This window comes from Abramis brama (assembly GCF_963993115.1).
Source record: "Abramis brama genome assembly, chromosome: 11".
Taxonomy (NCBI): Eukaryota; Metazoa; Chordata; class Actinopteri; order Cypriniformes; family Leuciscidae; genus Abramis; species Abramis brama.
The window spans coordinates 32,186,925-32,199,439 of NC_139973.1; the positions used below are offsets into that span (position 1 = coordinate 32,186,925).

At 35.3% G+C, this 12,515-nt stretch overlaps 1 protein-coding gene across 1 annotated transcript; it reads right to left on the reverse strand.

The window, feature by feature from the left end:
• Window positions 1-6,854: 6,854 nt before the first annotated feature.
• gmppab (GDP-mannose pyrophosphorylase Ab) lies at window positions 6,855-12,277 on the reverse strand. The gene is made up of 12 exons (XM_084128094.1): window positions 11,964-12,277; window positions 11,648-11,745; window positions 11,216-11,319; window positions 10,877-11,069; window positions 10,737-10,796; window positions 9,549-9,679; window positions 9,319-9,453; window positions 9,124-9,221; window positions 8,833-8,879; window positions 8,248-8,340; window positions 7,991-8,159; window positions 6,855-7,549 (listed from the first exon to the last, which is right to left on the reverse strand). The coding sequence occupies exons 1-12, from the start codon at window positions 12,001-12,003 to the stop codon at window positions 7,449-7,451; spliced, it is 1,269 nt and encodes a 422-aa protein (XP_083984220.1). The 5' UTR covers window positions 12,004-12,277; the 3' UTR covers window positions 6,855-7,448.
• Window positions 12,278-12,515: the final 238 nt, after the last annotated feature.

The following is a 12,515-nucleotide window of genomic DNA, read 5'->3' on the forward strand; positions in this document are numbered from 1 at the left end:
TTTAAGATTTAACCTTATAAGATCTTTTGTATAATGCATTATGACATTGATTTATTACCTTGATTCTCATATGAGCGTAACATTTAAAAGGTTGATTTTTTTTAACATTATATGACATGAAACATGAAAAAAAGGTTCAGTGGGGTATTATATAATAGGATTCTTGACTCAAATTTAAAGAACCCTTTATGCCATAAAGGTTCCAGGATATGGAGAAATGTCTTAAATGATTGCATAATACTTTCATTTTTAACTAGTTCTTTTTTCTTTTTTTTTACTAAAGTATGTTTATAGGCTGTTTAATTCATAATTAATTAATTGCTGTTTTTCTCAATTGCTAACACACTATTACTGGTTCATTTGGCCCAATTTTCCAAATCATTCATTAATTTCTAGAAACAAAGACTCATTTCTCAAAACGTTTCCTGTTTTCACACACATTCCAATTTTCTCAACGTTTTCTTCAAAACTCTACACAAAAAATGCCCTCATTTTGCACAGGTTTAAGCATGTTCTAATTAAAAAAACACAAACGCATAATATAATTACCTAATAGCACACATTTATAAACATTAAGTAGCAAAACTGATGACACACAAATTAGAATCTCAGGATAATATAAACAGGGCCATGGGGGATTATGTGCTCTGGAAAATGAATCCTATGGTGGGTTACAAGAGGAAGAGAAAGAGGCACAGGAGAAGGAGAAGAAAAGAAAAATGAAGAGAACGGGGTTAAAGGACATTTGTTCCTGATGAAATACAAAGCATTACAGATGTTCTTCTGCAGGAATGATCATGAGGGAAGTTGGTCTACAGGCTCATCTCCATGGTTTTTATACTACTCACACATACAGTATAATTACAGTACAGTAACAGCACATTAAATGAGATAACTTTCACTATTCTATGTACAGTAAATACTGTAGCACACTGTAAAAAATTATCGTAATTTTAACGGTAAAAGACCGTTAAAAATGCTACAGTGAAAAACTGTTTTTTGTTTTTTGCATTTTTAAAATTTCATGTGTTACCATGATGGTGTTTAATGTTTGTGTGAATGACACTGTGCAGCTTCTATATATATTAGTATTAACTTTCTTGTGGAAGAACTGGGCTGCGTTCAGCCCCGACAAAACGTTGCACAACGTTTTTTAAACAGAAACGGTGATGCGTTGAACACACTGTTTTGATGACGCAAGAGTTGCAACTATGGCAGCTGAGAAGGCCATTCTTTGTGTTCTTTGTGAAGAATTTTCGGAGCCTGATGAAGTCGGTATAAATATGTGTTTAATACTAAAAAATATGCCCGATGTTACAGTTACTGCACTTGCCGCCCAGAACAAAAGAGAACATCCCAATCGAGTGAAGGGATTGCTGAAACTGAAATGGAAGCACACATCTTACCTAATTCAGACTAAAGCGCATCTATTTAGCCTCACATACTGACTTTATTTGTAGTTCATACTGTTTTAATACCCTGTATTTTCTTTCTCCTTTTTAGGAAAAGCACTTAATTACCATTGTTTATTTCTATACCAAATGTCATACACTTGCAATGAAGCTAAAAATATAAGCAACTGCATCATTATGTTGATAACCTATATTTTTACAATAAAACAAACATGTCTTCTAATATCCTCAGTTGTTGTGTATACCGAGCTGCATCGAAGACATTTGTAAATTACTTTCCTTGAACCCATTGTGCGAGTTCACTTTAATACCGTGTGCTTTATATACATGTTGCTGCTGATTGGACTGCAGTTCTGACACACCCACCAAACAAGAGAAAACGCATCTCAAACCCCGTTGCACACCGGTGCACGCCGTTTCCAGGAAACATGACGTTCAACCCGGAAACCGTAGCAAAACGTTGCGCACCGTTTTGAACTTGAACGTGCCCCTGCTTGTGTTGAGCTTTGATTGATCATGTGACTCTCATCACTGCTGTGATTGGTGGTTATCAGTGTACAAAACAGATATTAATATTTCAATATGACGGTAAATTAACATTATATCATATTACTGAAATCCAATGTTAAGTATACAGTTTTTTTCCGTAAAAACAACGGGAAGAAATTACCATTTTTTTACAGTATTTTTCCGTTTTTTAACAGAAATTTTCTGGCGCCCCTGCTGCCAGAAAATTGCCGTTTTTTTACGGGTTTTTTTTTTACAGTGCACATGTCGTACACCCTCAAACTCATAATTGTCAAATCGATTTGTAGCCATGTACTTCTTACATTATGTATTTTTGCAGAACTGAGAGACGACTGCCTAGGGAGGGAGAGAAAGTCTTGTCAGAAGACTAAGAAACTGCTCTAGTACGGCAAATATAGTCATTTTCAGTAATGCAATGCAATTTTGCGAGGATGCTAAATTTATTAATTTATTTTCACTGTACTGTAATTGACAGTATGCTGCATTGTATTGCAATTCCAAGTTCATGTTCAACTCTTTGGTATTTCAACTTTTCTTTTCTAGTGCTTTTCATCTACTGAAAGATCTCTTTACAGTAGTGTAATGAAGATAAACTTTTCTTAAAGATTATTGTTGAATTTCACTGTATCTGCACCACTCTATTTATGTTGTTTACTGTAATATACATTGAACTGTAAAATGACCTGATTGCCAAAAGGAGGTTTTTGTAACAGTGTTATGAATTAATTTCACTAGTGTGTAAGACTATGTGTGTTTTTGAAGGCTTGTGTGCCATGTCTGAGGGAAAAATTAGTTTTTTTTCAGCAAGATTGAATGGTTTTGAGTGGAGAGCTTCATTTTGACCTGCAAAATAGGAAGTATGGGGAACGTGAGAAGTTATGGATTTGTTTTTAGAATTTCAAGAAAAGGATGCATAATTTCAAGAAACGTGTTTAAGCAATCAAGATAAACAGTAAAGCTAAATCCATAAAATGATTCCTGTGGGAAGCTCTAAAAGGTTCTATATAAAGCACCTGACAGAAGAACCCTTTAAGTTTCTATAGGGCCTTTTCTTCTAAGAGTGTATAATAATTTAGGACTCTTGTCACATTACATGCATCACAAAGTTTCAAATATGAATGTTTCAAATGCATGTTTATTCCTCAAATATGTTTCAAATATGCCTGTTTAATGCATTTTTGTTTCATGAGGAGTGCTTTTTTGTATTGGCCATATGCACCCAAAAAAAAAAAAAATTAAGATTCATATTTTTTAAATAATATTTTGTAAATAAATTGTTTGGGGGTTTTCTTGCGCAAACAAAGCACTTGCTTGCTTCATAAAATTGAGTTGAAACTACTGGAGACACATGGATTACTTTTATAATACCTTTCTGGGGCTTGAAATTGGTAGTTGCGTAGGTTGTCAATTGTATTATCTTTATTTATCTTTATATTTCTATGCCGTTTTGTATTATAAATAGTGTGTTCACAATGAAAATACCAAAAAAGAAAATGTGCACTTTAAATACCTGGATGACGCATTGAATAAACTGAAAAAAATTGAAGTGTAGAATGTTAGACTCTTTATGCACTTGGCCATTGCAGCTTTCCGTACCTAATGACCTTGTAAAATTCAAATTCATCACACCTGTACAGTTGAGTTTACACCAATTAGTGTTATCTTCTGTTTTGACTCAAGATTATATTTTCAGTTATAAGAAGTGCTTCTGGTCGAAGTATAGATTTGTTTTTAACTTGTTTATTTACTCTCTGCACACATGCACCCTGGTATTCGTTGGCTCTGCAGCATAGGCTACTTAACTCTGAGATGTTATGCATTTAAAGCCACTCTTTTTTTCCATGGAGTTTTTCTTAACAAACATATATATATAATCTGACATGAAAAGGCTTTGAACAAGAACACAGAACTCTATTTCTAAACTGGAATTATGCACTGTGTCTGAGGAGAGTCAGTGTAAAGATAAAGCTGCAAGAATCCATTCACAAAGGAGCCATTAAACCTTCTCTGACCCGATCCACTCTGTGAATAATCAACATGTTTACGGAGGAAGGAGGAGGTTGTCACCTTTGTGAATTACATATTATCTGTATAGCAAAGAAGCATTATTTCAAATTTAGAAGGTACTCTGTGGTTTATTCTAAAGGATAAAAAAAACTGCAGAATCCAGTCTTCTGTCAGAGCTAACGCAAGCCAATGTAAAAAGAATTGGTCTTCTGATACTTGGTTATTATTTCCATATATCCTGACTGAACATAATTCTGGTGCAGAACTATGCAAAAAATCAGCCTTGGATCCAGGCTTAGCCTAATGGTCAATAATATGAACTGCAACAACCAGTGGTGGAAATGGCTGAGATTCAATAGGAGACCCTAGTTGGGGGCAAATGTAATATTTTTAAACCATAGAAAATCCCACTATATTTAACTATTAAAATTGCTCTAAGCGATGTCACGCGTTTTTAAGGCCAAAACATTTTTGTCACATACAGCAAACATCTCCTCACTATCCGTTAGCTGCCTGTCCCCAGAACACACTGTAAAAAAACGCGGTCTCTGTAGACAGCCCAGGCTCCACAAACGGCAAGAAAAACAAACTGGCCCAGCCTGGACCACGAAACATAACAAACAGTGTTCCAGCCAATAACCGACAAGAATGATTTGGGGGTGGGGGTTGGGGGGTTAGTGTGCGTGCACATGAAGGGGGGTGTGTGGGGAGTGGAGGAGAGAGAAGCATGAAGAGGGAAGTTAGCTAGAGGAGAGATGTCCTAACAACGACTAACGTTAAAATTGTATATTCTTGAGAATTTTGATATGGCCGACACACGACCAAAGAGACGACGTTCCGATGAACAAAGAATAGGGAAAAGGAGAAGTCCTGAATTTACATCGGAAAAGCGCTCAAAAGGTGGCAAGAACTGCTGCCAGCAGAAGGGCTTCCAATCCGACATTCAGCTGGCTCTGTTTTTGCTGGACAGGTGGGTAAATCCAGTTAGTTTTTTCTAAATGGTTCATGACTGTTTCAGGAAGCACGGAAGGGAGGGGGAGGGGACGGGATGAGGAGGAGGGAGGGTCGAGCTAGCGTCCATTTTGTTTGACAATTCTTCGAACGTCAACAAGAAGTGACGTCACCCAACATCGCTTAGAGCACCTTTAAATTTGCATAGAGTTTGGAGGCTATTATGTGGATAAAAGGCAGAAATTGTCTACTTTTTGAACTGGAACTCACTTTATTTTAAGGTGCCCTTGTTACAGTGTAATCATACAAATAAGTACTGTAATAATAAAATTAATAATAGTAATAATAATTAACAACATATACTTTATAAAATTAGAATTAGGGTTTGGTTTGGGATTAATTGCTCGTAATTATGCATAATCTACTGCTATTGCTGTAGTAAGTATGTAAGAGTAAGATGTTTAACAGGGTAAAATAAAGTGTTACCTATCTTTCTCATTAATTTCTCCCAGGGCTTAAAAAAAAAAAAAAACTTTGTTAAAGAGTTATAAGCCATAAACCAAACCAGCCAGCTCCGAGGTGAATCACAACATTAAAAACTTTATTTGAAAACAAAAAAGTAGGCTATTTGAAGATTGGACAAATAAAAAATAAAAAATAAAAAATAAATATTTTAGTAAACTAAACTTTATACAAAGTATTTATTAAGCCTAAATACAATCTGTTCATCATATAAAGTGATCACCTCTCTTCAGAGAATTTGGACTGAACCGCTCGTTTCATACGGATTAGTTTTACGATCTGTTTATGAACTTTTTGAAGCGACAAAGTGGTAGTTGCATAGCTGTCAATGGAGGGACAGAAAAGCTCTCAGATTGCATTTCAAATATCTTAATTTGTGTTTCGAAGATCAACAAATGTCTTACGGGTTTGGAACGACAAGAGGGTGAGTAAATGGTGACAGAATTTTCATTTTCGGGCATATACAGTATATAATGTGTTTGTAAACATTTGTAAACAAGTGTTTAGGGAATACTTAATACTAATGCAATTAATGTCCAGTAATGGTTGGTTTAAAGCACTTAATAAATTACATTTTCAAATTTTCCGTGACCGTGACCTAATCTAAAGTGAGAACTATAGTTAATAAGTTAACAAAACATAAAAAAAACATTATCTAACTCTATGAGCTAATTAAACAATAATAAATGAGTTAATTACAGTGACAATGAATCAAATTTGTATATTAATTAACAATAGACTACTATATATAACCTATGAATTAAATATAAACTAATAGTTTGCAAATTATTTGTAAGTACTTTATTTCTATTACAAAATGTTATACCGTTTCTCCCAGTGAAACTCTGCAGATGCGTCCTAATAAAGACAGTATTATGATATATATATATGTGACAATGCAGATATTGTGGTAAATGTATGTTAATGTTGTAGTAATGCTTTATTAATATATTCATGTTGTAGGATATACCCTGTCAGTTATCTTTGTTTCTTCAAAATGATGTGCCATTCTGCCAGACAAATTAATTTAAAAAAAACTTGTGTGAAATGCGTGCTAAGAAGACATTTGCCATTTAATTTTCTTTTGTTATCTGGGACACAGAAATGTTTTTTAAATACTTTATTTGAAAATGTCAGTGCAGATAATCTCACCTTTCCAGCATTACTACTTTGGTCATAAATAAATAAATAAATGTAATAAAAACAACGAAATGGCAAAAATGTGTTGTATAAGCTTTCAATTCTGCATTTCACGTTAGCTGACAGAAAACCACAAAAAAAGTAAATGGCAAAGAAACACGAAACCACAGATATGTCAGTCTTTTCTTAATGTTTCCCTCCAGTCAGAAGGGTCACTCATATGGCCCTATAGTTTTGATCTGTTCCTTTGATATATGTATGAAGTAAACTTCAGTAACGTTTAAATCGTTAGGATTGATTCTATTGTTTTTTATTTCAAATATAAAAGCATTAGACTCATTCTGTGCAAAGTGGACTTGTTACTTTGACATAATAAATCTTGACATGCTCTGATGTTTCTGTGGTTGAAATGATTTTAATAAATGGTTGTGACAGAAAACAGAAAACAAAAACCCCTAAACCATATCTCCATCCATTTCCATTCCTGCCAGAACTATGTGCCTTCAAATCAGTTTCTATAAAAATACTCACTGCTCACTCCTTCATTTGCTAAAAAGGCAACACGGGTATATGTGATTTGTAATTAAGGAATAATAATTAAAATCTAGTGTTATGTTGGATAAGGCTGGTACATCAGCATAGAGTGAGTCATTAAATACAAAATTCCCAGTCCTGAAATAATCAGGAAAATATCCCATTGTTGAACCATATTATTCATACTATATACTGCAATACAATTTGATCACAAGTGGACTCATTTTCTCTGAACAGCAACTACCAAATACATATAACAATGAACATTAAACATTGTGCAATCTTTACGCTATATACTTTCTACATGACCCATGTACTGTATTTATTCAGAAAGACAAATGAGGAAAGTGTCTTCTATAGAATAATCTGGTTTTTGAAGCTCCTGTTGAGATCTTTATGAGGCAAGACGATAGAGTTTCGAATGATGACCTCTGATGGAATATTCACATTGCAGCCTACAAGGAAAACATAGAGAGTATAGATGGTCAGACAAGCTTCCTGTTGTTGAAAAACTGTTGCCACATAAATGCGTTAAGGAACAGCTCCACCTTCTGGACTGCTCCTACCATTACATCTCATTCATACGTTTAAAACACTATTCAGATCAGCAAGATCTTATTTAAAAAAGAAATGAGTACTTATTCAGCAATTATGGATTAAATCGTTCAAAATTGGCAGTAAAGACATTCACAATGTTACAAAATATTGTTAAATAAATACTGTTCTTTTGAGCTTTTTCAAAATTGATAATAATAAGAGATTTTCTTGAGCACCAAATCAGCATATTATAATGATTTCTGGAGGATCATGTGACAGTGAAGACTGCAGGAATAGCTACTGAAAATTCAGCTTTGCCATCACAAGAATTATTTGTAATAGAGGCAAGATCTTCTTACCAAGGATGGTGATGGATGGGGTTAGACCTCCATCCCTGAACAGAGTCTCGCTGTCAATCTTGGCATAAGGATCGTTGGGATTGGGGTCACTTGGCGTTCCTTCTACTCTTGCCCACTTCCCCACTGTACTGTCCCACCCAATAATACTGTTCAACACACAACAGTGGTCCTGAAACAGAGAGCCAGATATTTAATCATTCATTTCCCTTTCATTTCTCATTGCCATTGTTGCAAATGTGAGCAGTAACCCGCTTAACCTGTAACACGGCTCCATGTAAAATGATGGACTCCCTCACTCTTACGCCTCCTCCAATCGTCACTCCTTTGCCAATAGAAACGTTAGGACCCAGCTGAAGAAAGAGAAACGAATTGAGTACAGCATAGAAATATGTGACCCTGGACCACAAAACCAGTCACATGGGTCCATTTTTCGAAATTTTACATCACCTGAAAGCTGAATAAATAAGCTTTCCATTGATGTATGGTTTGTTAGGATAGGATAATATTTGGTAAATCTATTTGTAAATCTAGAATCTGAGGGTGCAAAAAATCGAAACATTGAGAAAATCTCCTTTAAAGTTGTCCATTTATGTTCGGGATTGTGCTGCATTCACTCACAAAAATAAATGTTTTATATATTTACAGTAGGAAATTTACAAAATATCTTCATGGAACATGATCTTTACTTAATATCCTAATGATTTTTGGCATAAAAGAAAAATCGATAATTTTGACCCATACAATGTATTGTTGGTTATTGCCACAAATATACCCGTGCGACATGTGACTGGTTTAGCGATCCAGGGTCACATCTTTATATAAGCTGTTATCCATGTACTCACCACAGCAGAGGGATCAATGTTTGCTGTAGGGTGGATATAAACATCTCCTGAAAGTGGAAAACCAATCATTTTAAGTGACTTTGTAGCTTTACATAATTAAAGTAATTTTATATATTTCTCAGACTTTCTACTTTAATTCTGTGTCTTTGTAATTATTGTGAAATTTACTAGCAATATATGAGTGAAAATTGTTTCTACAATTTTAGTTTTTTTTCAGTGTAGGTTATTTTAAATAAAATTACAGCTTTATAGAGCTAAGCTTGTTCAGAGAGAACACTTCATGCGTCATACCTATTATTTTGGGAGTTCCGTCTTGGTTTGCGGCCAGTCTCTCAGGATGTGTCTGATGATACTGCTTGAGGTACAAACGACTAGCGTATATTGCTGACCTGTATTATATTATAAAACATCATGTACTGTATATAAGAAACAGTGGCAAGGGGGCGGGGGGGTGAAAGAACATAATCGAAAGAAAGACAGGTTTACCCTGCAGACTTTATCTGACTCCAGAAATGCTGTGTTTTGTAGACGAAGAGTTTTTTCTGTCCTGCTAGGGTTGTAAAGATGTCCTGTTCCAGCCGAATCACCTCTGGCATCTGCTTGCCATTAGTGAGATCTTCTCTGTGGAAAAAATAAAACAAATTTCAGTGCAAACAGGTCAGACTGACCTAATGTGCAATGTGGTTTAGGGGCTGAATTATGTCAGTGGCACTCACTGGATCCTCTCTTGCTGGTTCCTCTGGAAAACCTTCCCAATATGGCCAAATATATCTGGTGTGAACAAATAGATACCACAGTTGATAATGTCACTTACAAAAGTACTGGGTTTCTCCACAAAATGGAGCATCTGAAAGAAAATGAGTGATAATTAGCATACTGTGAATGCAAGCATCTTCTTAAAGGAGAAGTTCACTTTCAAAAAAACTTTTGCTGATAATTTACTCACCCCCATGTCATCCAAGATGTCCATGTCTTTCTTTCTTCAGTCGCAAAGAAATTAAGGTTTTTGATGAAAACATTCCAGGATTTCCCCCCATGTAATGGATTCTATTGGGACCCAAACGGTAGAAGGTCCAAATGACAGTTTAAGTGCAGCTTCAAAGGGCTTTAAACGATACCAGACGATGAATAAGGGTCTTATCTAGCGAAACGATCGGTCATTTCCAAAATAAATAAAAAAGTTTAAGTTTTATAAGCACAAATGTTCGCCTTGCTCTGTTCTGTGATGCGCGTTCGTGACGTCACGTAATACGCAATTACGTTGAAAAGGTCACGCTTGAAAAATTTCTGTCCTGAAGAAAATGTTCTTTTTGGCTTTTTAATATTAAAACACCCAGGATACGCACACGAAATGGGCATTTTAAACGATAAACTGACACAAATACATTTGAAAATGTGTATATGGTCCTCCTTCCGCACATTTGTAAACACGTCAAGCGTGACCTTTTCAACGTAATTGCGTATTACGTGACGTCTTCAACGCGCATCACAGAACAGAGCAAGGCGAGCGTTTGTGCTTATAAAACTTAAACTTTTTTATTTATTTTGGAAATGACCGATCGTTTCGCTAGATAAGACCCTTATTCATCGTCTGGTATCGTTTAAAGCCCTTTGAAGCTGCACTTAAACTGTCATTTGGACCTTCTACCGTTTGGGTCCCAATAGAATCCATTACATGGGGGGAAATCCTGGAATGTTTTCATCAAAAACCTTAATTTCTTTGCGACTGAAGAAAGAAAGACATGGACATCTTGGATGACATGGGGGTGAGTAAATTATCAGCAAAAGTTTTTTTGAAAGTGAACTTCTCCTTTAATGGCATTTATTAAACTGAATGTTTGACCTTCACCTCATATGAATTATTACTGTACAAGCAAGCAATCTTGTATCTTTATTCATAGTACCTCATTTGTCTCATGATTTTCCACAATGCAGCCATAGTTCAGAGATTGTGTTCTATTGGCCTAAGAGACATAGTAAAACGTTAGGATTAAAATCCCAAAATCATATTATCCTCTCTCTCATTTACTAAAGTTAAACCTACTGTAGTTCCAAGTAAGACTCCACAATGACCCTCGGCATGTTGACGGTGGAACCGGAGCATTTCCTGCAAGGGGAACTCAGAGCATACATCAGCATTCATGAGGAAAAATGCATCCGGACCCCCAGACAGGATCTGGTCACGAAAGTGATAGATCCCACCACCTGTCCCCAAGGCGGTAAACTCTTGCAGGTACCTTCAGATTTATAAAAAAAAAAAAAACAAATTACAAGATTATCAGATGTGTGAGACAAAATATCAATATAGTAGCAATCATATAATACAAAAAAAAGATTAAATTTGTTTTATTTAAAATGTCCAATGATTTGAACTCGTATCTACCTTATTGGGATTTTAAACTCCTGCTGAGCACAAGAAATGAACCGGTTTAGCTCGTCATTGGGCTGATAAAAACCTATTAGTATGATCTCTTTCATATCAGGAACCTGTAAGAGAATAAAACATGGCAGACTTTGTAAATACACTCTTAAGAATCAAGGTTTCAAAATGGGGTTTTTGCAGTGATGCTATAGAAGAACCATTTTGGGTTCCCCAAATAATTTAAAAGAAGTATGAAGAACATTTTAAAATAACCTTTTTCCACTATATAAAAAAACACATTTTGTGCAATACTAGAAAGGTTCCATGCATGGATGCTAAAGGTTTTTCATGGGACCATAGATGTCAATAAAGAACCTTTATTTTTAGGAATGTAACGTCAATTTAATAGACTTTACATGTGAAAAACACAATTAACATTCAACAGTGTCTTACTTGGGCACAGGCTTCTATGTGGTGCTGTAACATGGGAACTCCTGCCACAGGGAACAGTGGTTTGGGCACCTCGAATGACAGGGGGCGGAACCTGGTACCTTCATGAACGCAGGGCATTTTAATGAAAAGAGTTTTTTATAAAGTTTTAATCTCCGCATTTACTAGTATTTGCTACTTGTATATTAAGACGGTAACTGATTTCAGTTATCCTATACCGGACGCTATCACACGTCCATTGCGCCACGTCATCGTAATGTGATATTGTAGCAGTATTCATCTTTCATTCATAACATTCAAAGAATAACTAAAGTCTCACCTTTTTGAGGTCCCCCAATTAGGATAATCGCTTTTAACATCTTTCAGTTATGATGCAGTCCACTCTTCAATACGAAATACTGATTTAATTCGCTGGTTATAGCCTATCACGTCGATTTTTAGTATGTGATTACTTAATGTAAATCTTTTTATGAAAATTAATGGTTACAAATTTTCATTTGTTTGATGAAATAAATAAAAACTGCTTCTAAGTCAAGTTTTTCTAACAACACGAAACTGACTCCAAAACCAGTTTTATTAAATCCATTCAATACAGTAATGCGGAAGTGATTGTAATGTAACCCCGCCCATTGTGACGTGTCTGCTGCTCTGCCCAATCTGGTCGTCTGTTTGGGTTGATACTGTTTAGAGGAGATATGGGTCAATTTATGGACAGATTGGTCCAGTTGTTTCATATTTAGGTCGAGCAAGCATTAAACAGAATTAAATATAGAATACAAATCCGGCCACATGATTCTCATACAGACAGATACCACTCTTATTTGTTTCTCTTACCCCCATTTCCCTTGAGAAAGATGGTTCAACTGATCTA

Coding starts and splice junctions, on each gene's coding strand:
- gmppab (XM_084128094.1), bottom strand. CDS start 12,003: ATGTTAAAAGCGATTATCCTAATTGGGGGACCTCAAAAAG. Junction 11,746..11,963: donor AATTGGGGGACCTCAAAAAG/GTGAGACTTTAG, acceptor GCGTTCATGAAG/GTACCAGGTTCCGCCCCCTG. Junction 10,797..10,876: donor GAGTCTTACTTGGAACTACA/GTAGGTTTAACT, acceptor TATGTCTCTTAG/GCCAATAGAACACAATCTCT.